Source organism: Anarhichas minor, unplaced genomic scaffold (genome assembly GCF_050575085.1).
Source record: "Anarhichas minor isolate MPS153535 unplaced genomic scaffold, ASM5057508v1 ptg000041l, whole genome shotgun sequence".
Taxonomy (NCBI): domain Eukaryota; kingdom Metazoa; phylum Chordata; class Actinopteri; order Perciformes; family Anarhichadidae; genus Anarhichas; species Anarhichas minor.
The window spans coordinates 1,770,375-1,798,089 of record NW_027466487.1 but is presented as its reverse complement, the minus strand read 5'-3'; the positions used below and the strand labels follow the sequence as shown (position 1 = coordinate 1,798,089).

At 42.5% G+C, this 27,715-nt stretch overlaps 1 protein-coding gene and 1 pseudogene across 1 annotated transcript; one reads left to right on the top strand and one right to left on the bottom strand.

The window, feature by feature from the left end:
• Positions 1-222: 222 nt before the first annotated feature.
• LOC142969661 (IgGFc-binding protein-like) lies at positions 223-15,967 on the bottom strand (annotated as a pseudogene).
• A 560-nt stretch (positions 15,968-16,527) lies between these two features.
• On the top strand, positions 16,528-27,236 carry LOC142969545 (uncharacterized). The gene is made up of 8 exons (XM_076109498.1): positions 16,528-16,689; positions 20,581-20,641; positions 21,078-21,113; positions 21,987-22,022; positions 22,507-22,560; positions 22,686-22,754; positions 22,971-23,013; positions 24,155-27,236. The coding sequence occupies exons 2-8, from the start codon at positions 20,590-20,592 to the stop codon at positions 24,198-24,200; spliced, it is 336 nt and encodes a 111-aa protein (XP_075965613.1). The 5' UTR covers positions 16,528-16,689; positions 20,581-20,589; the 3' UTR covers positions 24,201-27,236.
• Positions 27,237-27,715: the final 479 nt, after the last annotated feature.

Sequence of the window (27,715 nt, the reverse complement as noted above, 5' to 3'; positions counted from 1 at the left end):
GGCATATTATCCTTTAGAGTTTAAAACACAGAGATATATACAAAGCTGTTTAAATTGTTTCTGTATTCAAACATTCAACAATATACATTACTCAGGACATAAAAATAGTCGGTCATCATCCAGTGAAACCACTGTGAAAAGAGGAAATACTCATTTAATTAAATTTTCAATAAGCACATTAAATAGTCAATTCATGGCCAGTGCTGTTGTGGAGGACATCACTTACCAGCCAGGAAAGTCAGTGAGAACCCATGACCTGACTGAACTGTGTGAGCGGGGGTCATGAAGGTTTCCACAGAGACAGCACAATTTTCATAAAATACATTTTAGTTTCTGGCAATGAAAAGCCTTGGTGGAGTAATACCTTCACTGTGCCGTCCTGTATGGTAAATGATGATCCATGCAGGAGGATTTAAAACACAGCGACAAGCCTGGAAGAGCTGCCATCACAAGGTCCATGGTAAGAGACCAGGCTGAACCGGTGCACACTTGCCTCGTCACAGAGGGACATCAAGACCATGAGTTAACCGAGGTTCCAAGCTCAGCTGCTGCCCACTAAGTGTGGAGACTTGGAGGCTGCCCCTGAGCTCACAAACTTCAGGTCTGTCAAAACAGTCCAGGAACCATTCCTCAGAGCACACTGCTGCCCCAGACTGCAGGCTGCCTCCTCACAGAGCACCCCACCCAGAGGGAGGCACCAGCATCTCTTAGTGCAATCCTCAGTGTACAATTGCTCATCCATCTAAGATGAAGAGGAGACAAAACCAATTATGTAGCTACTGAAATACTCAATGTGACCTTTAAGTATTTACTGATTTACTGTCTGTATTAAGCTTTTATATTTACCTTGATATACATATCACGATGAACACACCCACATCGACCGTAAGGTACACACTCGCTCCCATCAAACACGTTTCCATTGTGGCACTCGCAGCCTTCTGAACAGCCAGTTGCTGAAGAAGCAGGCTGGAGCAGAGCAGGGCATGAGTTGGTGCTGGAGTCAACACACTCCTTTGGGCTGCTGCGGTCAGGACACTGGAGGGCTGATGGTATGAAATAAAAATCATTTAAAGTGGATAACATACTTTAAACAACGATCACAATTATTCACTTACCGCAAAGGGTATTCCCTCTCCACGATCCTACTGGTATTCCTTTAGCCTGCCAGGCTGCAGAATATGCTTCCAGTGCCAGACATGAGGCCATCTTTCCTGCCCCGGCACAAACTGCCCTGACGCACATAAGTGTGTAAATATCACGCTCCACACCACTGTTCCAGCAGTGGTGAAACTCTATACTATTGATCAACAGCATATCGTATACCTGTGGCACAGTTAAGCTGAGGTATTGGGTAGAGGAAAAGTCAATCCCCAACCCAGATAGTGTGACGATAATTAGTCTGTTGCCGACTTGGTTCGCTTTAAGTCCTCCATTGTTAAAAGGCACTCTGCGTTCTTCTCCGTTTACCTGAAAGCACAAGGACATTTTAAGGATGCAAAAATTGTATGAAACTTATCTTTATCACAAATGAATACAGATTGTAGAACTTACTTGTATTTTCCATATAGTTTCAGGGTCAATTGACACTTCCATTGAGAGCAAATGAAATACTAGTCTGCTGATCTTGAACGTGCCATTCGAGGCCTTTTCAAAGCTAAGTAGCAGAGTATAGTCATGCAAGGCTTTTGAGGATAAAGCTGACACTACATAAGTGCAAGCTCCATGGTGAGGCAGAATGACACCATCAAAAGTGATGTAGCCAAAGCCAGCAAACACTTGGCACACCCCATACTGCAAGGCAAGGCCATCCGTTACTGAACAGTTTTCCATGGGTGTGCAGGTCAATTCTCCTTTATTGCAGTTACACTTTTGGCAGCTTGTCTCAGAGTAGAAGTGGCCAGCAGGGTGAGGGGGGGAGAAATAAGTCTTACTTCAACTTAACAGAATCACAATCAACATACTTTCATCCAGTTTCCTCCCCCCCCCCCCCCCACACACACGAGCCCATCCAAAATTTCCCCTCAGTCATCACAACACTCAACGCAGTGACTCTCATAGTGTAAATGTCTAAGGGCAACACAGTGCAAAGGTTAATAGTGTTAAATGCGGGATGGACAAAACCCTGTGAGAACTGTGGTGGGGTTTTTCTATTTCACGCTTCCTCGGTCATTCCCATTTATATTTTGGAAGTGTTATGGACCGTGGGCAATTATAGGAATTTACCTCACACAAAGTTTGCATGATTGCTGCTTTGTATAAAATGTTAAAAACCTAAAAAAGAAGGTCACCAACTCTCAAGTACTTGCCAAATTCCCAGCTTTGAACCTGGACACATTATCATTAAGTGCCTTATGAGGCTGGGCACCATAATCAGTTTTGAGATGTTAAAGCAAAATAAAATCTAACCAGTGAGAAACAGACTAAACCATGTACTCACCACAAAAAAGTGTCACTCCTCCACTGCCTGACAGGCAGCTGACCTGCTTGGCAGACAGCAGCATAAGCTGCAATAGCATTGCAGAGTGCTGAGTAGTGTCTGTTATAAGAGCAGGAATCTGTTTCTTGGGACTCAAAACCAAGGCGCAGTCCGCAAATGGCCCGAGCTCATTTAACAACACCCCACAAAAACTGACTCCTGATGAAACCAGGGTTACAGAAGCAGCCCTCCACACAAATCATGTAACAGACCGTGGCATTAAATTCACAGGATGGAGGACAGGCTGAGCCACAGGTCTTGTAGTGATTGTTCGGTGGACAGTGCGCATCTGAAATGAATTATTGGTGTGTCATTTATTAAGATTTTATTACAATAGTCCTAAAACAATTTTAACAGCAATATTTTCCAATCCTCAAGACAACTACTTACCAACTGTCACTCCACCTTCTTCACAAACAACGGAATATGAATATATGGCCTGGTAAAGAGCAACTTTTGACCCTTCATTATGCATGTGGTCGACAACACAACTTTCATAGAAGGAATCAGGATTGATTCGACTACGACAGTGGGCCAGCGGACCTTTTTGATCCATGAGCACTTTACACCGTCTCCTGTCGTCAGACCACATGCTGTCCCTTTGCTGACTGCGAGCAGATAAGTACATGTTCCCTCAAAGTCATAGTTGAGTCCATCAAAGGTGTGGTAATGCTGGCCTCCCCAGGTCCAGCACAGACCCCGACGGCTCTCACAGACGGGCACACCATTGCTCAGATGACATTTTTCAGTTTCATCACATTTTCCAGCACATGGATCTGGGTTTTGCCCGGCTAAAAAGAAAAGTACAGTGATTTTAGTTTCAACAACATGAAAAGTAAAATCAGTGTCTAAAAGCATGGTTCTTTAATTCAAATACTCACCATCCTTGTGACGACCCATGATTCCATCTGAAACTCTACAACTGTGCTTTGCAGGACATGAGTATTGCTCACAGACAAGAGGAGGCCCACAGGTACAGTTTAGTAGCAGTTTGCTCTCAGAAGCCTGGAAATAGAACATGAAAGATGACAATAAAATATTGGAATATGCTTATTGAAGAAGAGGTAACATTGCAAACCGAAATGGTGTAATAAATAAATGTGTAGGAAAAATCTGCGTTTACTTCTGACCTTAAACCTTCTCCCGTCCTGTACGCAGCATCACTGCTCTGCCGGTACACAGGCATGGCCATCGTAAAGGTGTCCAGTATTACACTGGCAACCTTCCTCACAGTATCTGGGGCACTGCACTGCTTGGCTAATGCCAGGACACAGTGAGGAGCAAGCATTGGCGCACTGGCTAAATTCAGGACACTGATAAGCTGTCAAATAAAACCATCTTATTTAGTATGATATCTTACTGCATTTAATTACTTGAAATTTGAATGACTTTTAAATTTCATTAAACAATGTACCAAGACCTAGCACAGCCTGTGGCTTTTGTCCAGAAGTCAACTATCCCTCCCGCCTTCTTACATGCTGCATCATAGGCCCACAGTGCATCACACAGGGCCCAGCGTTGGCCCTCTGCAACACAAAGGTTTTCCATGCAGAGGGAGTAGTATTTCTGTGGGAACACTAAATGGTGACAGGGGGAGAACGGTCCCACAGGATTGATGAGAAAGCCACAGTACTGCTCAGAAGTGTATTCGTGCATTGGGGGAGAGGCAGAGTTGACAGGTGCCGTCACAAGTGTCGCTGCAGGATGTTTCATAATCAAACAACTTCCATGATTACCCAACAATGTAAGGATCAGAGAGCATGGTGCCATTGGGTAGCTGCAGGTCATCTGAGGGATTATCATTAGAGTTTCCACAAAGACCACACATTGTCTGGTGGTAGATGTCAGGGATCTTGATCATAATGTGGTTTTGCAGGTCTGATCTAAGCTCAACTGACTGTGGGGTCTTGATGGTTAGCCATCCATTTTTCTGATTTACAGTGACGTTACTCTGGGAGATCGGCAGGTTCGCGTAAACTCCATTTACCTGGGTGAAATAATTCATGTTTAAAAACATAATATACATCAGTTTGTGTATGCTGTGAAAAATTCCTTTACAGTGCATGCTAGGAGATTAATAATAAATCTTGTTGAAGGCTGTGAAATCATTACCTCAAGTCTTCCAGGAAAAGCTGTTGACGTCTTAAAATGCATTTTATTGACTTGCAAGTAGATCTGCCTGCCCTCACTGTGGTTGCCCTGTGCAGCTATCAAAACAGACTCCGCATGTCACGATCAGGCTTTGCCTTGTGTGTTCTGTGTGTTCTGTGTGTCTTTGCGTAGCTTCACCCTCGTCACACTACCTGTCAGTCACTCACTGTGTTCCGGTAATGATTCCTGTTTTGTTCGTGACTCATCATTAAAACCCTTTCTCACTGCATCTGACTGTCTGCGTTTGAGTCCTCCATCATGCCCCGTGACACCGCACCCAGTTTATTGAGGCACGTCTGCACCAAGGTGTAGTTACATGAACCATGAAATTCAAATGCCTATCCATCAAACGTGGTGTATTGGGATCCGTCAACAGAGCAGTGTGCCACTTTGGGTTTGGGGTGGCAACCTTGAACTCCCCTAGTAAGCTTACACTCCTCTACTCCACAGGAGACATTACGGCAAGTCATGTGTCCCCCAGCATGACATAAACAGCTTTTCTCACACGTAGACACCTCCTCTCCTGCCTTGAGGTATTCTCCATGGTGAAAGCAGCCGCAGCTTTCTGCGTAGACACAGAGGCTGCCACTGTGAACTAAACTTGCTTCACAGAGGCAGTTCTCCCCGATGTTTCGAGGCATCTCTACTGTGTTATTCTGCCAGCCGAGGCAGAGGTGAACAGAGGCAGAACTCATGTTGTAACTGGTACTGGAGGGACAGGACGAGTCTGTAGAGATACAGAGACACATCAGTCACTAAGGCCATGAAAACATGAAAATGTTGGAAAGGGTTAGGGTTGACCAGTGATGCATTAGTACCATCTAGTGGTCCAATAGCCCCTGGAAGGTTGTGGCCTCAATACTACTATGAGTCAAAGCACACTATCTTATACTTTATACAAACACTTTCGAAAAACAAACAAGGGAAAACAACTTAACATTAAGAACTTACAGGCATACACCTGATGCACATAATCTCCATATTCTTTTCCTCATGTTGCGTGATCGACATCAACAATCTAAACATGATGAAGTGTTGTATGCTTGCACAGGCATCTGCAAACTCTCCATATTTCATTCGGTGTGCAATGATGCTGAACTCCAAACAGCACAGTTACAAGTGTAGAGGATATTAATTTAATTCACTGGCACAACAGAGCTGGGAGCACATTAACACTTACAGCAGAACCCAGGACTCCTCCATGCATAAACTGTAGCCTTGTGGGAAAGGCAGACAGCAGTATACTCTGCCAGGGAGTGACACAGTGCAGGCTGGAGACCTCCATGAAGACACAGGTCACCGACGCAACGCTTGTAAAAGCTGGAGGGGTCCACTTTGCCATGACAGTGTCAAAATGGTCCATTGACTTCCAAAATCTTCCCGCAATCCTCCGGGTCAGAGAAGCGGGCCAGACGCTCAGATGAACATTTTTGACAACTTCCTCCTAGACAGCCCTCCACACACACCAAGCATTCTGCCCACTTCTCCAAGCTTTTCCAAAATGCTCGGGACTGAGACGCTCCTTTGGGCCATTTGCTGTGAGGTCATCCTCAGGATCAGAGTTAAAGTTACCACACAGACCACAAGTGGCATTAGCATATTTACTGGAGAGACTAATTCCAACTATGCCCTCTTTGCTGAGACTCAATTCAAAGCCCATGTCTGTGTAGATGTAAGTGTGCAGCACCGGAGAGAAAGCCAGTGCAGTAGGGCTGAAGTGATAGGGCATGTTCCTCTTGACACCATCAACCTGTAGGGGGGGCCAAAATTGCATTTGAAAATCAGCACAGGGCAACACATTAAAAGTAATCTCTGTGAAGTCTGGTTTAATTATAATATGATTTATGACCAATGCAGTGTGTAAACAATGACTTTGTGTGACATGACAATTAAGAGAATGCAAATCAACGAGAGGATACTAGCACTCACCTCTATGCTCTCAGTGTTTTTGCTGTTTAGCTCCACAAGCACACCACTCACATTGACCAGGACATGATGTGCTGACTCTAGGTGTCCATCTGTCTGTACATGAACCTGGATGACATCAATGATGGGGGACACAGCTTCTGACTCCATATTGAAGACCGCAGTATTCATCAGGGCCACAAGAATCCAAATGGCACTGCGTCTGATGGGTGTAGGGGTCACAAACACACTTAACAGTGCATCCTTCATCAGCCCAGAATGTCTTGTTGCTGTTGTAATGGTAGCCATTGTGAGTGCAGCCACACTGGGACAAGGGCATGCAGGTGTCACCATCCAAGATGAACCCTGGATCACACTGGCAGGTCTCCACACAAGCTAGGGTGCAGGGTCTTGAACTGAATGGGTCCTCACAGGTGGCAGGGCAGGCTGAGCCACAGGACTTATAATGGTTATTCAGTCGACGGGAAATGGCTGATAGAAAAGGAGGAGAATGATCAACAATGGAGGAAAAAGTGCACACACGAAGACACAGACACTTGTAACCAGTTAATTGTGTTGTTGTTTGCAACAGACATTTTAAATCGCAAATTTGCTTAGGGCAGAAGGTATTATTCCTCTACTCTCTGATCTGGATATTGGCCTTTTGACAGGCGGCAGCATAGGCCTCCAAGATCGGGCAGAGGACCGTCTTGAGTGTCATTACTAGAGCACAGGTCAAACATGCTCACAGCTATGGCGATTTGAGTGTAGTTAACATCTTCCCGGCACAGGTAGAATTGATTTTGTGTTGACCAAATATACTGGTGCATCGAGATCCATTGACTGGCTACATCTTCGTCCAGTAGCTGCTCGGCACAGCAGCATGGGCATGCATCTCCACAATCTGCTGTGCAGCGAGCTTCCTGATCGGGAACTCTCCAGCTCCAGCCAAAGGTGGTGGCATCAACGGGCTCACCCTGTGGAGTGGAGTCCTGAGGTCATCTTTTTTGATGCCATTATTATTCACACACATACCAAGGACTTCAGTTTTATGAGAGAGGAGGATAGTGGCGAAATGAGAGCAGTCATACTTAATTTGGATGCCCAGTATCCACAACAACAAACCTGCCACTCTGATAAAAAGTCCAAACTGTAGAGTCACAGGTAGCCTTTTCTCGCCATTTATCTGGGGAGAGATGTATAGAATGCATTTTTTCATGGAATTTTGTGTTGAAAATGTGTTGTTTATCAGGTGCATCTACATTGTGAAAAACCATAAACTGTCGTGTAAGTAAACAATTAAATCACAAATTGACAGTGAGGCTAGAACGGTGATGTGACTGTTTGCATGTCCTAATTCAAACTTACCCAAGCATGGCCTTGTTCCCCTCTGTGGATTGTAATATTGTCTTTAGCCACGTTAACATGAATAGCTTTAAGAGAGGAAGCCTCTTTGGGGGTCCTGTCTTTCTGTACCTCGACCCAAAATGTCATATTCTCCCTGGTGTCCTTCAATAAATGGATCAGAGTGTAGGTACAGTTTCCTAGGAATTCAAACACCTTTCCATCAAATGTGTAGAAGTGGTCGCCTCCCAGTATGCAACACTGAGCTTGCCGAGGTTGGCTCTGGACACCACAAGCCTCACCATTTTCACAGATTTTATCATCAATATCTGAAAGAATTAGGGGAGTAAGTATCAGATTAATTGCAGTTTTGGTTCATAAGTAAATGTGTTGAGTTTTAAGTTGAAGTGCAAATATTCTGTCTTCATAAGAGTAAAAAAAACTGGTTAATTTAAATGGGAACAAATTAAGTACACAAACTATTTGTGACGCATCACATTATAATATAGGCTTCTGTGGAGGACAAGTAAAATAATAAGTGACGCATTATACTGATTGACAAGCATTGCAATAACAAGTCAAGAACATCAACTATTCAAAAGGTGCAGCAGTTTAACCTCATTTTGGACCAATTCCAGGACACTGAGAAAACACCTGTGTGTCATGAAGTTGCAAAACAACCCTGGCAGAAAATTTAAGTTTGATTTGATAATGCAAAACCTATGAACGTTGCATGGTGCAGCTCAGTGACAGTTTGCCTTTGAGGAAAGTTCACCCAACCCAGAAGAACCAGCTGAGCTTACCTTTCTTTGCACAGCCCCAAGTATTGTTAAGAAGGGTGGAGCTCTCTCCCTCGGGGCAAGATGCTGACTCGCAGCACATGGTGACAGCGGCAGAGCGGTTACACCGCTCAGAGCACCCCCCAGCCCCCGATATCTCCCCGATCTACAGAGAACAGTGAGTCACTGTTTTAGAGAACAGTTGAGTAACACACACGCACACCAAGACAGACAAACAACACAGGAAAACACAAAGGCCTAGGATTTTGTGATTAGTCATGTCACATGCACTGGTAAGGTGTGTAAGTTTGGCCAAAACATTAATGAGTCATAATATTAAGGCCATGTCCACACTAAGTTTTCCATTTTAAAACGCATATCTTTTGCTACGTTTACACCGAGCGTCCACACTAGGCTGGAGTGTTAGAGCACCGAAAACGGATTAAAATTGCTACCGAGGACGGATAACTTTGAAAACTCCGGGGTTACCTCGTAGTGTGGACGGCGGAACCGGAGAAGTTTGAAAACGATGACGTAGACACCCGTGTTTGCTACTTGATTAGCAGTTACGACGTGTCCTTCCTTGATTTGTCAGGCTGCTATCGCGTGACCTTTTTCTGGAAGCCTTGATTATCTATCATCTACCAGTGGTTGATTCAACATGGATAACGGATTACAGGTGTTGCTGACCTTGTCTATACTAGCAGCTGTTGTGCAGTTATTATCAAATGCTGAATTTAATTTTAGAAATCTACTACGGTCGACATGCAGAAGAAACAAGCCGTCATTGGAGCGATTAGCGGAAGGCGTGTCCAGCGGTGTGATCACCCCAAGGAGCGGACGTTTGAAGTCACGGTTTGCGGCTTTGAGGAAGGCGATGGACACAAAATGGGAGGACTGTCTATTTCTTATTAATGTTTATTTTGTTCTGCACAACTATTGTGAAGTCCACACAGAAAATGTAAAGGAACAAAAGCATAAATGCTCTGCAGTAAGATTTAAAGTTGCAAGCACTACCTTTCATTATTAAAGACTACTATAATACTTTGTCATATCTACTTCCTGTTTACACCCACACCCCCATCCCCAGTGTACGTGAATAGTCATGCGATATTAATTTTCAGGCTTATGTCCATTTGGTAAAACACCCCCCAATGAACCAATAGGCTTATCTGAAGTCAACCAATGCTACAATGTTCAGGTCACATTCTAAATAAATGGTTTCACTGGATTAAGAAAAATCATGAATGAATTGCCGGGATGAATTGAAAATGAATATGATAGTTGGTGTAAGCTAAATAATGAGTAGCTACTCACTTCATAGCAGTGCATAAGGTAGATGCAACCACATTTCTCAGCTTTGATGCAGTCATTTCCACTCTGCATGCATCCATACTCACATTGACATCCTTCATAACAGGCCCACGGGCAGGGGATGTCTGGTAGAATACCACAGGACTCGGGACACGCACTGACACATATATTACAGTGAGAGTTTTCAGGGCATGAGAGTGCTGTGGGAGGGAAAAAAAATGGGTTCATAGTCCAGCTCTCCTTACTGTACATCAATCAGTCAACTTCGTTGTATATAGCTTGTCAGAGTTCGAAACGTACAAGAGAAGCATGTGTGCAGACCTGTATGATTTACATGCACTGGCACACCACAAAAGACTGATAAAACACATACAAAAGAGAAAGTCAAGATTGATAATACTCACAGCACTTCTCACCCCTCCATAGTTTGGCCTTGGCACCTGCCTCCTGGCATGCAAAAGTGTACACTCTCAAACTACTGCAAAACAAATCTTTATTCCCATTAGACATACACAAGTCATTCACACAGTTCTGAAAGAAGGGCTCAGGGTCTACAGTGGCGTGACATCCACTAAATGATCCTGCAGGATCAAGCAGCATGCCACAGAGGTTATCAGATGCAAATTCAGCTGCCAAGGTAGAGTTGCACCCTGAACTGAGATCACATTCTTCAGAACACTTCGTTCCAGTTACTGAAAGTGACCAGGAAGATCTAAAAGTGGAAACATCACTTGCAAGGCTGATATTTAGGCCGAGTTTGTCATCTGTAGCACCAGCACTGATGTTTCCACACAAGCCACACATTTTGGAGGCAGGAATCACTATTTGTATCAGATCAGGCCCTCCATAAGTGACAACAACCCCTGTTTTTATAACAACACGAGTCAGCAAGCCAGAATGCAGTATTGCCATGTGATCCAGCTTGATAGGAAGACCCCTCAAAATACCATCAATCTGGAAAATTTGAATGTTAAAGTTAAAGTCAAGGCAAACTTAACAGTTTGCGTTTTTGAATGTGCAACTGCTTACCTTTACTTTTCCCAAATGCTCGTTCTCCAAAGACATGTTCACTCCATGGACCCTGAGGTGCAGCTGTCCTTGCTGGATATTAACAGCGGGGTCAGACTATTCCTCGTCACAAGCTTGGGATAGAACACAACGGCAGCTTCCCATATTAAAGTCAAAGCTATGTCCATCGTAGCTCCTGAAGTGTCTGCCACCCATGACTGAACATTTAACAGGTTGTGATGCATGACATGTCCTCTGGCCATCTTGGATGGCACATTTTGTTCCAACTGGACATGTGTGGTTGGTGCATTGTACTCTGGTGCGGCCCACACAGAGACAGCGCAGCTGACAGTGCTCATCGGGGTAGAAGTTCTCATGGATTTCATAGTAATCATCATCGTGAATGCAGCCACACTCAGAGTTTGGTACACATCCCCCACCACTGTGGAAAAACCCAGGTTTGCAGAAACAGCCCATTTTGCATTTCGCTGCTCGAGGACTTGGGTTTTCTACACAGTCAGTCATGTGACTGGAGCACAGGCGCTATTCACTATTGGGTGGGCAGGAGAGATCTACGAAGGAGAAAAAAACAAAACAATTTCATTGAAATATTCCTATTTTGTACACATTGAAAATAAATAAATGCATTTAACCATAGTTACTCACTACAAAAGCTGGAAGCCCTCCATTTATCCACTATAGCTCCCATTTCTTGACACACAGCAACATAGCTAGACAGAATCGGACACAGGGTCTGGTTACTATAACAGAGGTCATGAACGCAGTTATTGTGGAAATCTTCTGGATCAACCGTTTCATGGCAGCTCTGGAAGGCTCTGTATCCAGTAACCTTGCACAGAAATATTTTTCTTTACAGAGAGCCAAATCTTGTGAAATGCACCCTTTTGTGTTCATAGGCACATCCACGCATTCATGTTCACTGCTGGTTTGGCAGTGTTTAACAGCCCGAGAAATATCAGATTCGTCATCAGGCATCAGATCATCTTCTGGAACAGCATTCAAGTTGCCACACAGGCCACAGAGATTACCTGAGTAGATCCATGGCACTTGAACAGTCAGGACATCAGAGCTGTATGTTACAACAACGCCAAAGTCAGTCTCTATACACTTTGAGAGTCAAGTCACATAGAGCTTTATTTTGCCTTTGCTCAATACAGATGGAAGACGGGGTAGCAGACCATTTACCTGAAACGAGTAGAGTAATGTTAACATTGCAAGTGGAGAAAACGTTACTTTGTCTAGTGGAAAATAAATGAACCTACCATAACTCTGTTACTCCGATCATTTGACATCTCAATGGAATAACTGGAGACCATCATTTTAACACGACGAAAGGAAACATTTGTAGCATCCTCCATCTGGTTCTGGACCGCGACACTAAAGTTTCCCTGGTCCCCCGAGGTGGGACAGTGAGAAGCGAGTAGGTAAGTACAGTTGCCATACACATCAAAGTTACGCCCGTCAAAGGTGGTATAATGAAGATTTCCTTTGGCTATGCACATCCCAGGCCCTTCCTTGTAACAGCCCAGGACTCCATTCCTAACTTTGCACACGTTTCCATCCTGGCAATGAGACTGAGCACACATAACACTCTTGGAGCTCGGCTGGCAGACACATTTCTCCCGGCAGTGTTTGTCCATCCAGAAGTTCTCCTTTGGGTGATAGTAGCAACCTTGGTAAAGACAACCACACTTGCTATGTGGTACACACTCCCCACCACTCAGCAGATACTCCCTGTGGCATGATTCCACACAGGGCAGGGAGCAATTACTATGGGCCTCTGGGTTACCGCAGGTAGCAGGGCAGGCCGAACCACAGATCTCATAGTGGCTGTTCATAGGACATACCATAGCTGTGAAAGAACAAAATACATTTAGCGAACCACTTTAATCACTTATCAAAAATATATATATAATTATAATAATTAAATTAAAACTCACGGCACTTGGAGATGGTTCTCCAGTTTTGGACTCTGGCCGAGAGCCTCTGGCAGATGTTGGTATAGGCCGTCAAAATCTTGCACATAGAAGAGGCAGCTTTGCTGACACACAGGCTGTTCACACAACGACGAACAAATGGCTCAGGATCAACATATGAGTGGCAACCTGCAAAAGGTCCACCGCTCCTCTGCAGTAGAGTGCACCCAATTCAGAGAAAGTTGCCTTTAATGCCAGGAAAATATTTGGTTTGGCCTTGAGTGCACACTGGACATGAGACACCACCAACACAATCTTCAATACAGTACCGTGCATCACTGTTCACCACCCAAGGGAGAGTAAAATTCACAGTCTGGGTCTCATCTGTGCTATTGATGATGCCATCTGAGGAGCTGCGATTAGCGTTTCCACACAAACCGCTCAGGACTCCATACAGTTCTGGGCCAACATCAATTTGGAGATGGTGCTTCCAGTCATACTGTAGAGTTAGGCCGAAGGCCGTGTCTAAGACAACGCTGGAGCAATCTTCAGTGGAACAGAAGCGTTTAAGCCTGGACAGGTTGTCTAAAGTGTAGTTACAGTTTCCCTGCAGGACAAAATCTCTTCCATCAAATGTGCGGTAATAAGAGTCACCCCATTCAGAGCATATTTTGAGTGATTTTCCATCTTTGATAGAGCACTTCCATTTGTGACCACAGTGCAGCTGTTCACAAGAAGCTGCAGCGGAAATAAAAAAAGAAATATGTAGCATGTTAATGTTACACAGATTAATACAGTCATCAAATGCTCAACATGTCATCAAAAAAAAAAAAAAATACACACTTTTCTCACACACTGCTGGATATCGTTGCTTGTTCATGTTTCTCAGATAGTGTCCCACATCTCTGTCTGTGGGAAGAGAACTGGACTCTGCATATTTGGGCAGCTGAGCAAAGTTGGGCTTCTGAGAATATAACACTAGACTTTAAATCCCCTGCGTGAGAACTGTTATCTTGCTGCTCACTCATATCGCCTGAATCAAACATAGGTAAAGTCTGGCAGATATCATCAACAGATGGCAGTACGGTTAGAGTTTAATAACGTTGTGCATTGCCACATCTGAAGTAAACAAGTTGAAGGGGACTGTCACTAGTAATGTGGATTTTATCTGAGTTCACAACTGGGATGACCTTCATAATGCCACCAACAAGAGACACGTTCTTTCGCCCAGTACTGGCGGTGACGTCCAGGTCAGAGTTGACAGGAGCCATTGCTGACAAAAAACTGGAACTCATTCCTGTGTTTACCAAGGGAGGGATAATGTAATCAAAACTCCAGTGTGTCACTGGTTTCAATTCAGCAAATACAAGCAATCCCCAAGTGTCTGTTTGGAGCAGGTAAAACCACCCACTACATCTACAGCTTCTTTAGAGATCAACTCTGAGCCAGAGAGGCTGGAGTTGCTCTGGAGGTAAACACTCTGCAGCACCCATATATAACTGAAGGACACTAACTCTGGGGTACACATTGCCTTCAAAAAGCACTTCCCCTGAGAGGAAGATATCCACTGATGTCCCCCGGTCTGAGCTGGTGATCACCATCTGGCTGACAGCAGTCTGGTTAGGGAAGTTAGGAGTAATGGGATAGTAGCGGTTCCCCCGGAGGACACATCATGAAGAAGGCTGTGGTCACAACCAGCCTGGGTGCAGAATGAGGCAAGGGCTGTAACAGGCCATACAGGATCCACACTGAGGAGGAAGGAGCAGCGATCACTGGTCATTCCCACGGACAATGGCAGGTGAATCTTCTTTGACTGGTCAGCAGAGAGGTAGATGTGTTGCACAAAGCTGCTTCCCAGAACCTTTAAAGTGACTGAGGTCCAAACACCAGTGGCTGTAATAGTTACTTGATGGCTAACATCTGCTGTTGGGTAATTATTTGGGGGAAACATAATCAAAAACCTCCGACCAAGACTGACCACGGACAGGCCTGCAGAGGAGAATACAAAATTAAGTTACTTTTTTTTTTCTCAATATAAAACATTTCAATATGCTCCCACATCAACAACAGCAGGATACGTGCATATGAAGTGAACAATAACATGGTTTCCTAACAAAGATGGACTGCTCTGACAGCAGTTGATTGTATGACAGTAAACACCACACTTGCACTAAAGTGAATACATCTATTTACTGAGAGCAAGTTTTCCACAGTAAGTTTACTTTTGTAAGAGATAAGACCAGCGGTGTCGGATTTCAACAAGCTCAGCAGCCAATGAAGAACACAGTTCGTGTTCCTGACTGGTTACACCTGTATTAATAACGTGCACACTCACTCTGGCAGTTTCCATGATAACAAGGACCTTGGCGTAGGAGCAACAACATACCAACAGAGACAACCACTCATTTAAAAGTAAGTTCACCTTTCACTTGTTATATGGAGTTACTTGCGTAAAACTACTTAATATTTTAGCGTGAGCTTATACTGCATGTGTTGTCATTGCAAATAGTAAAAGTTAAAATTAAATGAGAGATTGGGTGATGTATATTTTCGTAACTCATAGCAAAAGCATTGTGACAACCAAACTGATTATTGGTGTTGTGTGTGTGTCATCCATTTTTACATAAAACGACATCTTTTAATCTCATAACAATGGGGAGAAAAGACAAATAAAGATTTCTCAAGAGACCAATTACTGACCATAATTCCCTTTAGCAGTGCACAGATTAGTATATTTTGTTTCCCCAAGGGCTGAGACATAGCCATACCCCACTCATCACTCAAAACTAGACAAACAGAAGGTAGACACCACAACTGTTGAGACTCGTTGCCGGTGAAAGAGTAATAAGTTAATGCAAACATAGTGCAAATATTGACACAGCTGAGTGACGAAAGCACAAACACGCTGCAAAACTAGTCAGGTTATAGCCCGCTCTTTGTGCAAATGACCGTTGAATCTAATTTAATAACATACAAACAACAATAGCCTGTAAACCATGCCACGCACCAAGTCCCAGGAGACACACCTGGAGCAGCAGCAAAAACTGCATTACTGCAAAACAAAAACAACGCACATAAATGGAACTATAACAGTTTGGGTTTTCCCTACATCTGATGTATTTTAGGCTATTTGCATACCATGGAAGATATCAAACACTGCAACTTAATGATAAACTAAGCGAAGAGTGAAAGATGGTGAAGATTAGCACAGCTGTGCTCGGTGTGCCTGCCAATCGACACGTGATGAGGTCATCATTTGTGGACTAATTCTGTCAGGTGATCCGCATTACCATTCACTACCAGTGTTGCGCATTTCTGAATTTGAATTAAATGCATGTTCTGGTCCAGCTCAAGTAAATAGTATCACCAATCATTACTCAATTTTACCGAAATTGTGGCATTACCACATAAGTATTATAGGTATAATATTCTAAGTTACCTTATTTGGGCTACTGCTTTAAGTTACATTAGTGTTACTCGTGCCCTAAAGCTTTTATCAGCATCGAAGCAGTATATTAACCTCATAGTTTTCAGGAAACTGTCGTGACAGCAGTTCTGACACAGACACACGGAGGTATTTTCCCCGCAGAAGCAAAAAGCTGACTGTGAGGCAAAGGTTACGGAGTCGTTCAGCGCAATATGAGGTGGCTGTGAATCCCCTTGTAGGTGAGGATACATTCGTTGCCCTGAACTTGGCCCGCGCAGCAGGAGTCGGCTTATTCCTGTTATCGAGTCGCCTCCGCTGTTCACACAACTGATCGACTGACTTTGGGTGAGTGCGTCAAATTGAGATGAAGAAGGTCACACACAGATGTCAATTTAAAAGCCTTAAATTCCACAACGAAGTGCACACTTTGCAATAGAGTTGTCTTTCTCTTGTGTTGGTAGTTTAGGCTATTGGTCATTTTTAAATGTCCTCAATACATGGCTGTCATGTAACACATGAATATTCTGGACATTTTATGTGAGCTAATTATTATCAGCATGCAGCCTGCAGTGCTACTTCTTCGTGCTTGTTCCTCCAAAATGTATTTCCTCAGCTTTTTTTCTCACCAAGTTCACCGAAGTTACTGTGAGTTGTCTATCACCTGCTCTCAGAGTGTAGCTCATGGAGGGAGAGAGATTTCAGCTCTAAACAATAACGGTTCTGCTTGTCATACAGTGAGTCAATGTGTGAATAGCTTGATTTAATCCATTCAAATGTGCAAACTTCTTACTCTTCAGGAAGCGGGTTACATAAGGTGACTGACTTGATGCACTGTAGCACCCTTTTCTTCACTTCCTGTGTGTGTATACGTCTGTCTACCATCTACAGTGTGCTCATAAGTGAACTTTTTGACCTGTTATGTAAAGTGTTATTCTGCAGTTGTTAATCAAGCTGTTTGCTCCGGGAGATGCACAACATATTTGTTGAAACCCTTTTAAATCTCATTTTTGCAGTTTGTTGTTGTTTTGCACATTTTGTGGTGCTTGGTTCTTGGGAGAGTGATGAGGCTGCATTTTAGATAGATTGGACTGTAAAAACCCTCAATGAGACTGGAGAAGTTCTTGTGATAGTGTTGTGAACAAAACAAAGACAAAACCGCTTTGTCTCAATCTGATAAAAAGTAAAGCTGAGGTGTATACGTGCCCAGAGCTCTCTGTATGCCCTGAATCGGGTTTATTTTGATGTAACCGTAGTCTCATATCTGGTGATTCTTGTGTTCACAGGGTTTGTATTTTTGCACACGCACATTCAAAGAAAGAGAGAGAGAGAGAGGGGGGGGGGGGCAAGCAAATGCAGGATATGTGTCTCAAAGGCAGCTGTAATGTCAGACGCACTCTCACATCCTCGTAGTTGTTTTACTGTTGGCCTTATTGGCCTGATGCTCAACAAGTCACCCACAAACCACTTGTATTGGAAATAACTGCAGAGTTGTCAGACTCATTGTTTATCGATGGTGGTTTGTTCACTGGTCTGCATGGCATCAACTGAGGTATTGTGAGTTTCACTTTTTTGCCTTTTTGCTTAGTCCAGTGGCATAGCAGAGTATGTTATGTTCTAGAGGGGGAAAAAGGGAATTTGCCTCAAACTTGCTTAGATAAACAGCTTCGGCAGAGTTGAGTAAACATTTCAATAAGAATATTTTCCCTCTTCACTGAACCAGAGTAAGCTACCACTTTTATCAAATTGAATGGCAATGAATAACAAATGATCTTGGTGCTTTTTTCCCTTTCTCACCCACTCGAATCCCTTGTTGTTGGGCTCATTGTTTTTTTTGAGCAAGTCTGTTTTAGTGTTGACACATCTTCACAATAATCAACGTTTTTTTGGACATCTCCACCATCCTGCTGTTTTTTTTTCTTCCCTCTTCTTTTTCACATTCTTTTACTTGTATTTGTTTTCCTATGAACTCACTGTCATTCTTGTCAGCGATGCACAGTGGTTGAGCAGAGGGCTGTTATCAGTGCGAGCAGATAAGAAAGAGATGCAAGAAGTTCTGTTTATGTCCATGTAGTCAGCCTCCGTTTGTGTGTGTATTTTGTTGATATAGATTGTACTGGGTAGGTTGGAAGGAGTGGAAGGTGTTCGTCATTCAAAATGAAACCTGGTAAACAAGATTTAGGTGAGCTGGTCTGGCCAGACAGGTATACGTTCAGGGTTAATCCTGTCAGAGGAGAGCTGCGTCGGGGAGACTGGAACAAAAACAAGACAGATTCACCCTCCAGCAACAATACAGTATATGCCTGTCTTGCATCACTGCACTCCAGTTTTATGATTTCCACATTTACTTTCTATGATCTTTGCGTCTTTAGCCAGCAGCCAGCTGGCATGTCTGCTTTATAACCAAGCCACTGGTTATTATATGTTGCAAATTGGGTCCAGTATTAAAGAGCAAATTCAATAGGCATTCAAATGTACAAGAATATATTACCCAATTTAAAAAATAATACAAGCGTCGGGAGCCATTTTGATACAGAGGCAGTGGACTGGGTTGATAAATATTTCCAAATTGGATCAGCTTATTATTTCACCCAAAGCGACTCTGAAAAGCAAATTGGATACAGAAGGGGATTTTATTCGCAGCTTCTTAGGTTGTTTGCATTTGGAGATTTACTGCAGCTATTCAAGAGGCCAGAACAGCCCACACTACAGTCCCCATCCAATCAGCCTCACTTGTGTGATTAGCATCATTTAATATCGTCAACAAAAATAGATCTTAATGCTGTTCTGCTAATTTAGCATCAAGATAATCTTGTTGTGGACTGGGCTGGAATCTTTCTCGTGCGGCCCTACAGGGTGAACATTTGTCTCACATGGAGGTTTTTAGACATTGACTACCATGGCAGCATTTATAGATACGATTACAGTTTATGGCCAGATTCCTGGTGCCTAGGTTTTAATGAAACTGTCAAAAACAGTATGGAAAGAATTAACTGATTTGTCTCCTGTCTTAATGCCCATGCCTCTATCTTTTTCACTTCCTTTGACCAAATATGGGAAGTCGAATTTACTCGCCATACAGTGAGGATGATCCACTTCCTTAAATTGTAGTAATAAGTAGGAAACGGTAAGTCGGTAACTGCTCTGTGGGGGTTCATGGTGCGTTTTTGCTGCGTTTCCTCACAGCCCTGCACCTTAACAATGTGGGTCACCTCAGTTCTTTCCACATAGTCATTAACTATTAAGGAAATCAAGGACACAATGGGCACAACTAACAATGAAGAGGTGCCTACACGTATAACATTTGGCACAAAGGTCAATGGGGAGAGTTCCCTCTGTGTGCAGTTTCAATCATTGCATGACTATTGGTTCCTGATCCCATGCCAACCTCAATAGCTAAATCTGGCCGATTGAGGCTTCATCCGGGGCCTAGACTGGAAGAGAGGTCATTCCAATGTTTTCCCATTTCAAAAATATCTGCATTCATATTGTGTTGGATACAGCTGGGGCTTTGTTTGGCACGTCAAGAACATCTGCGTTTCACATCCATGTGGTGGTGGTGATGTGTAGCAGAGGTAGGGTTTGTTTTGGGCTCTGTTCCATGAGGAAGTGACATTTCTCCTGAAGAACAACAATACATCAAAATAGAAATCACAGCCAAAGGAAGAGTATCACTTGGTAGAGTTGACGGACAAATATGTGTTCAAGGGTAATCAAGCTCACACTTTTTCTTTCCCAATTAACATGATAATAATAGTACTTAGCAGGATACAATAAACAAACAACAAAAATGTATTGGTCAACAAAAAAAAGAAGAAGCATCCAATGATACATTGGACATAGCACCCGGGTTTTGCTTAAGGGAGGGGAAAATGTTGAATAGACACTTGCTGACTGTGACTGAATTCTCAGAACGGTGTTTCTGCTGAGCACTATGGGAAATAAGGTTGTCAGTCACTGACCCCCTCATCACCACTCATCTCAGATTACAATCTTGATTTGCATGCATACTTCAAACCGGTTAAAACTGTACATGGACTTGGTTCGGAAATTGTAGTTTTCCACCGACTAGCATTATGTGATCCTGAAACTCAAAGTGCCTCACAAGTCCCTGTAATAGACAGCATTGCTGCTTTCCATCTCACCCTATCTCAGAACCAAAACACCAAGTTTCCGCACACATCAATGGCTGAATATTAATAGCAGATATTTTTATCTTGGTTTCTTTTCCCCCTGCAGCATTTGAAGATGATGCGATTGCTGTTCCTGTGTCTGCTGCTGATGCTGCCAGCTGCTACTGGTATGTTCTCATCTCTGTGTGACACTTGCAGGTGATAAACATCTAATCAGGGTCTGTGCATCCCTGTGCCGGCATGCTTTTCCTCGCCTACCTCTGTATGTGCGAGTCTGTACAGATAAATATATGCACCCACTTTTCAATTTTACAACTGCCAAAAAGAGAAGGTGCAAAAGTGAAACAAAAGGTTTGTACGTATAAGAATATCATTAAGAAAAACATGCATGTGAAATTAGCAACAATATTCTTAATGCTGTACTCTCCTGACATAAAAGATAAGATACCCGACAAGAACACCAGATAGACCCAAATATACACAATGCAAGTGTAGCCCAAATAGTTTTTGTGCTGTACAGTCCTTTGAATGTAGCAGTAATCTGGATTGCGAATAATATTAAGCTTTTAATTAATTCTAACTCCCTACCTTTTTTTTTTGCAGCTGTTTCAGAAGACAATGAAGGATCCGCTGGTGGAGGTATGTAATGCATCTTTATCTGTTAAAATAAAGAAAAACAGGAGCACTGAATGAAGCTGGACACAGTTTTCATAGTGCTTTTCAACAAGTCATCAAGTAAATGGTTCTTCCTCAAAGTCAATTTAGTGAAACAAATAGAAAGGTTTTATTTAAACTGAGATTCAATTAAACATTCAACTTAGCGATCACACCCATATGCAACAACAAAGAACAAGTTTTGTTTTGAAAGGAATCTTTTTGTCCTTGTCCTTAGCTTGGTTCGACATGTGTACTTTGTCCTTGTCCTTGTTGTTCTTTGTTACTTCAGGTTAGTTGAGTGGGTCCTTTAGGCCATGGATTAAGTCATTTACAGATGTCATGTGATTTCATGTCAAACGGAATAGCTTAAAAAACACACCTTTCCTAGATGTTAGATTCTCAACCATCTCCACATTTCTACTCACTTTACACAAGTGCACAACATGGTTGCATGGTTTTGTGTGACGCCTCTCACTTGAAACTTTTATACTTCATGGTTTTTCTTCCTGATTTTCAGTTTTGTTTGTTACTTACAGTTTTGGTCGTTTGTTTGTGGGTGTGTTTTTTTGTTTTCAATTTTGTTATTGCCTTTCAGATGGGTTATTGTTTTCTGTGTGCAATATTGATTCTTGTTTATAGTTTTCATTTTTTTTTGCTGTGAGAGTTTTTGGTTCTAAACTAACTTCATAAAAACCTCAATCAATAGTGTTGCTAAAAGATGAAAGGTGTTGTCTATATCCTGACTATTGTACAGTAGAAGAACTCTATTGTTATTATTATTTGAAAGAGCTCACATTGAAGAACATGTATTTCTGTACTGTGTGTTCAAGCAGCTGATTTCTCCTTACCTCACAGATCCGAATGATGATGATGAGGACTATGTGCGAAATGGTGAGTTTATTACCTCTGTTCCCAAGAGTGGATTGAAGGGCAGTAGGATTTTCTAGTTTTGTAATTATCGTCAATAAGTCAGCATTGTGTATAGGTTGCTCCAGTCCAGTGAAATGTGTGGGACTGTGGCCCCTGTTGGCTTTCCCTCCTTCCAACCATTAAGCGCTGAATGGAATCAATTAGCTCTCTGGAGGGGCCCTGTGGATTCTGCTGAAAGGCCAATGAACAAGTTGACATCTCCACCATCCTGCTGGTCAGCTAATCAACATTGGCATTCTCATTCTCTCTCCACGCCTCTCTCCGTCGCTCCTCATCTTGGTTTTGATGGACACTTGATAGAATTACAGATCTGTTTAGAACAGGGCATGTCGGCTCCTGGAGAAGCAGCCTTTCAGCAAGAGCTACGGTTTTTCTGAAGCCTCTATGGAGACGCAAGCTCATGCCCATATACTTAATTCCATTCCTTCTTCTTTTTGCCACCTAGCTGTAGATCAGAAACTTGGCTCAAGTGAATCTGCAGGTGGAAAAGACACACCAGGTGAGAGACGTGTTTCAATTAGAATTAGCGATAGACAGTACATGTATAAAAATGTAGAATACATATCAACAAGGATTTGTAATATCAACTGATATCAACTCGCCTTACTTACTTCCTTCTTTTAGATAATTTAACCGTGATTATCATCGTTGTAGCTGTGGCGCTGTTGACTCTTTCCGGTGCTGCGATAATCAGTAAGTATTCTGTGTTTTGCTTTGACATAAAGTTGTTTAATGTGAACTCATTTCTGTTTCATTTCCACAGTTGACAAATGCACCGCTGTAAAGCCCCTCGGTGCATGACTGGAATCTCTGTAGTCCCCGTGTGCCTTGTAAAGCTGTTAATACCTAAGCAAATATGAACTTTTCTCTTGTGTAGCCGTGACCTTTTTTCCTTTTTCTTTCTTGCAGCTGTACTGCTGGTAAGACGCCACTTGCGCAATCGACAGCAAGGGTAAGGTCAAATTTCTTCACTTTAAAGTTTATATTTGAGAGATGCACGTTCCACTTTATGATAAGTCAGCCTGCAGGTGACAGAACCAGTCTGGTGGGTAACAGCCTTGCCAATGAACCCTAACTCGTCCTACAGCATCAAAATCAGAGAAAAACACTTGGGTGGAAAAACGTAACTGGCATCCACCCATCTGAGCCTGTCTGGACTTGTACAGTAATTAGTGTCACAGCTTGAGGCCCTCCACCGCCACCACTGAACACTCCCCGCCTCTAACCCCTCCCATGTTAGCCATCAAACAATAGCCTTGAGACAGTGCCTCTGGGTCTGTATGAACGAATGGGACAGGACCTTACTTGTCCCAAAGCTTACCTCATGAACTGAGTCCCGAGTAGATGACTCTGCTCAGAAATTAAAAAAACAATCCTGTAAACATGACGCTGGCGTTATGACAACAATCTGCCAACAGCACTCAGACATCAGAACAGCCAAAACCAGTTATACAGAGAGACGCCCTCTCTTTGCTTTTAGCAACCATTCTATACCTTGTGTATTTAACCACAGTTTGCTAGCTAGGAAGGCTTTCTGCAGACCAATCATCAATTATTATAGTAATACATAACCTGCAGGCCGGGTTTAGAGAGGTTACGCATTTCAAGTTAGTCCCCTGAGATCTCCAAGCAGCAGGAGAACAGCCATTGTGGAGCAGATGCCCAAGACAATCTGCAAGGGTTAAATTCCTCTGCAGGATTACTGGCTGCCTCCTGGGGCTGCAGTCAGCTCTGGCAGTGTTTGGTGCTGACTGATCGCTCTGCTGAAAAGAGGCTTAATCACACAGCAACCTCTGGCTTGTTGGATCAACAGCGCCTTGCCAGATTTATAAGTCCCACCTGGGGATGAGCTGTGTTTTGAGGTGGTGCAGTCGCCGCGCACCTGTCAGAGCCCTGCAAAATGAGGCAGACATGTCGTTTCCTGAATTCTGACACGAAGAGTTGTTTCTTGTGTCTTTCTGCTAACAAACTGAAAAAGAGCCTAAAAATATCTTGAAGATGACATACTTCTGCCCTGTCTCCCCCCCACCCCCCACCCCACCCCCTCTCCCTGCATTCCCTTCCTGTGGCCTGTCCTACCTCTCTCTCTACAGGAGCTACTTCGTGCCTGCAGAGCAGGACCAGAAAGGGGCCGTCTAGTTCTTGGTGGAGTAGCAGTCTCAATAACAGACAAGAGAGGAGCCATGCACAGGGCTATGCCATCTCCTACTCTCCTGACTCAGACAGTTAGACTTCTTTGCACAACAGCCTGCTTCTCACCTTTCAGTTCATTGCTCGCTCTAATCAATACAGATGCAATATTGTTTTCAACCGTTGTATATGCTTGTCTTTGTCCCAGCCGTTTATGCTCCACATATACGCAATTTATCCGGGGACATTTGGAATGCATTCAAACCTTCTAATTGGATTCTATTTGAGGAATCCAAATCAAAGCCAGTGAATATGGCTTAAAGCTTCTTTTGTTAAAAGGGATAATTTAGCACAGCCAGAGCTCCCCATTTTTTACTACCTGAAACAAGAAATTATTCCCACCAGCTATGCAGTGAAACTACATTTGCGTTTGATTTGGTGCATATGGAAAAGACCTGTCTGTGTGAAAATGGTCGACGACTGAGACAAACCATGCTAATCCACGCGAAGGCAGGTTAGTGCTCACTTCATTCTTCAGATTCACTTGTCTGACACCTTCTGTTCCTGGCCCACAATGACAGGAGGCAGTGCAAAAGGAAGATAAAAACTTGTTCCCCCTCTTCTCAACCTCAGTAAAAAAGAAACGGGTGGAAATGGCCAGTGTGAACATTATTGCAGGCTAGCAAATTAATTGGCCGCAATGAATGATGATGTGTTCTTTTCCCCCTCTCCGTTTCATTTTGAAAGGCGTTCACTTTAGTCCCGCAGATTGTAAATACAGAAGTTTTCTACTGGTAGAAAGAAGCTGTGTGTGAGTGAGGGATAAAATCCCACAAATCAATTAAAGACGCAGATGATTGGGGAAAATACCAACAATGCCTTTTGTTTCATTCTTAGAGCATGATGGCTTCTCTGTTTTCATTTAAATGGAAATCAATCATGCCCTGTGAAAGAAAGCTTTCTGTCCAGGAACCTGAGGCACTGGTTGCCTTATTTGTTCCAAATCAGAGAAGGGAACTTTCTGCAGCAAATGTTAAAGGGGAATGGGACCTGCTCCTGTTCAACATGACAGTATTTCATTGATGGCTTCATGAGGACACTTATAATGGAATAAGCAACACAGGAAATGGCTACATGGGGTCAAACACTAGATTTGTCAAAAGCAGGATCTCACTTTGCTTCCACTAAATCTTGCAGCTAATCTCGGCACTAGGGACAGGTCTTGGCTCCAGTCCAGCCAGACTTGAGAGCAAAAACAATTGTGTAGTCATGTCCTCTTCAGGTTGTACAGTAGCTATAGATTTGTGCTGAAGCTTTGTCTTAAAAATGATGCATCCCAGTTTATTAAACATAAAGAAATTGATAGATGTGATTATTGTTTGTGCATTTGTTTTACTGTTCGTATTTGAGCAATGTGTGTACAGTATGTGTATGTAAAAAGCGTAGCATTGCCCGATAAGCCTTCACTATCTTCAGCATTTCAAAGGGAGTACAATTGAACAAAAATTTCAGTACAAAACATTTCAGTTTTTCATGTTATGTTTTTATGTTTTTAGTCATATTCACTGTTTCTGTCGGACAAACAAACCAACAATTGAACATTAGAGCAGAGATTTCTCTTTCAAGGCCTTATTTTTGACAAATTGAAGAAAGCAAACACACTGCAGATAAATGCAGTATTTGGTCCAGCCGGCTCCAGCATATGTGACCAAACTCTACTCAATTATTCTTTTCTGTAAAGCCTCTCTGCTGTGACACTACTCGTGTTAATAATGTAACAAATGTCAATGCTGAGCTTTCTTTTTTTTTTTTTTTTTTTTTTTCTTCTCAACGCGATGCATGTTTAGATTGAGGTTACGCTTTTTCTTTTCTCTTTTTTTTTTTTTTAAACTGGCTTTTTCGGTGCATGCAGGCTACAGCAGGTGTACAGTGTCCCTGACAAACTGACAAAACTCAAGCAAATGAAGAAAACATCTTCATCAATGTGAATAGCATTTAAAAAAAAAAATGCAACAAATACAGAAAACACAACCGAATACTACCTACACAGGTGCACTATAGGGTGCAGAACGCCACCAGGTGTGTCTGCAATGACCACCGCTGTATTGTGTGATTGAATGAATACAACCCACAATTGGCTAATCCCCCAGTGTAGACACCACTAAGGTGTTGTTAAACACATTTCAATAAAACTCAAAAACAAGCTGCAATATATCCAAGCAATCGGCTCGAAGTCGTCATATAAAACACGTCGTATAATCTTTCCAAAAACAAAATTAAACTCACAAAACTCTCTACGACTTGCAACACTCTTGTATTTCGTTCTCTGTAGCTTGTTTCTGTATTTGGTTGTTTTCTAGCTTTGCATTTGTTTTTCTGAATGCGCATGTATAAACTGTTTTCTCCATTGCTTGTGTCTTGTCTAGTAGCATGTGTTTTCTGAAGTTGCACTGCATACAGCTTTCAGAACCACCGCACTAAAGCTCTTATCAGACCTTACGCAGTAATTCTAGTTTTTAATATATTTTATGTATTTACAGACCTAAATATTTGTATTGTGTCTCTTAATAGAAAAATATTATATTTGACCAAATGGTCTTTTTATACATGTGTTAACTGGTGATGTTTTCTCTCCGCTGTTCATTTATAAATTCTGTGTAAAACATGTTGTGGTGGGTGGGAGTCAGTTATTTTCCAAAAGCTTTCTTATGTAAAATATTTGTATTTGTGTCATATTGCAGCAAATGTTGGACTTAATGTTGAATACATGTTTGTATGCACTTGTGTGTCCAGATGAACCCATACTGTATGTATTATTTGTGCCTGTAGCATTCCCATTAGTTTTTCATTATAGAATTATTTACAAAGTATATAATACATAACCATCTAGCTCACAAAAAACAATTACCATATATCATGAATCGATTCTGTTTTCACTTCTACGCTCCTTCATTTTGTTATGATAGCAATTAGAACAGTTAATACGATTGTATATCATATAAGTATAAACTCTGTTGCTTTTGACATTAAATCTGTGATACAGTATGTTTGTTTTTCCCAGTTTATTGTCTGCATCATTTGATGTCATATGGATGCAATGATAATGCGCCAGTGGATCCTGTTTAATCTAGGGCTTTACTCACTTACAAGCATAGAGCCACTAAGAGGCTTAGACACCCCTTACTAAACATCACGATTTTGTTCAGATTGAAAGTGTAAAGAGCGTGTAGTATCTATCAGAAGGAGGAAGTGACCCAGCTTCAGTCTTAGTGTTGTGCGAGATTGTCAAGTATGGGATGTTATGGGTTTATTCTTCACAACCTTTAATAATAATCCTGGCTGTGAGACACAGCCTATGGCTGTGTTATCAGTTATAAGATAAAAGGTCATTGGAAACGAGCCTGCTTCTTGGCTGAAGGTGTGATTAAAATATGAATCATCTCCTCATTATTTGCAAAGAGAAATAATCCCTTTTCAGTGCAGTTTTGCACAGTATAGAAATGATGTTAGACAAAGATTAAGCA

What these genes read in the sequence shown, in the direction of transcription:
- LOC142969545 (XM_076109498.1), top strand. Translation starts at nt 20,590, where the DNA reads ATGATGCGATTGCTGTTCCTGTGTCTGCTGCTGATGCTGCCAGCTGCT. An exon ending in TGAAGGATCCGCTGGTGGAG is followed by an intron (nt 21,114 to 21,986) that starts GTATGTAATGCA and finishes CTTACCTCACAG; the next exon opens with ATCCGAATGATGATGATGAG. An exon ending in TTGCGCAATCGACAGCAAGG is followed by an intron (nt 23,014 to 24,154) that starts GTAAGGTCAAAT and finishes CTCTCTCTACAG; the next exon opens with GAGCTACTTCGTGCCTGCAG.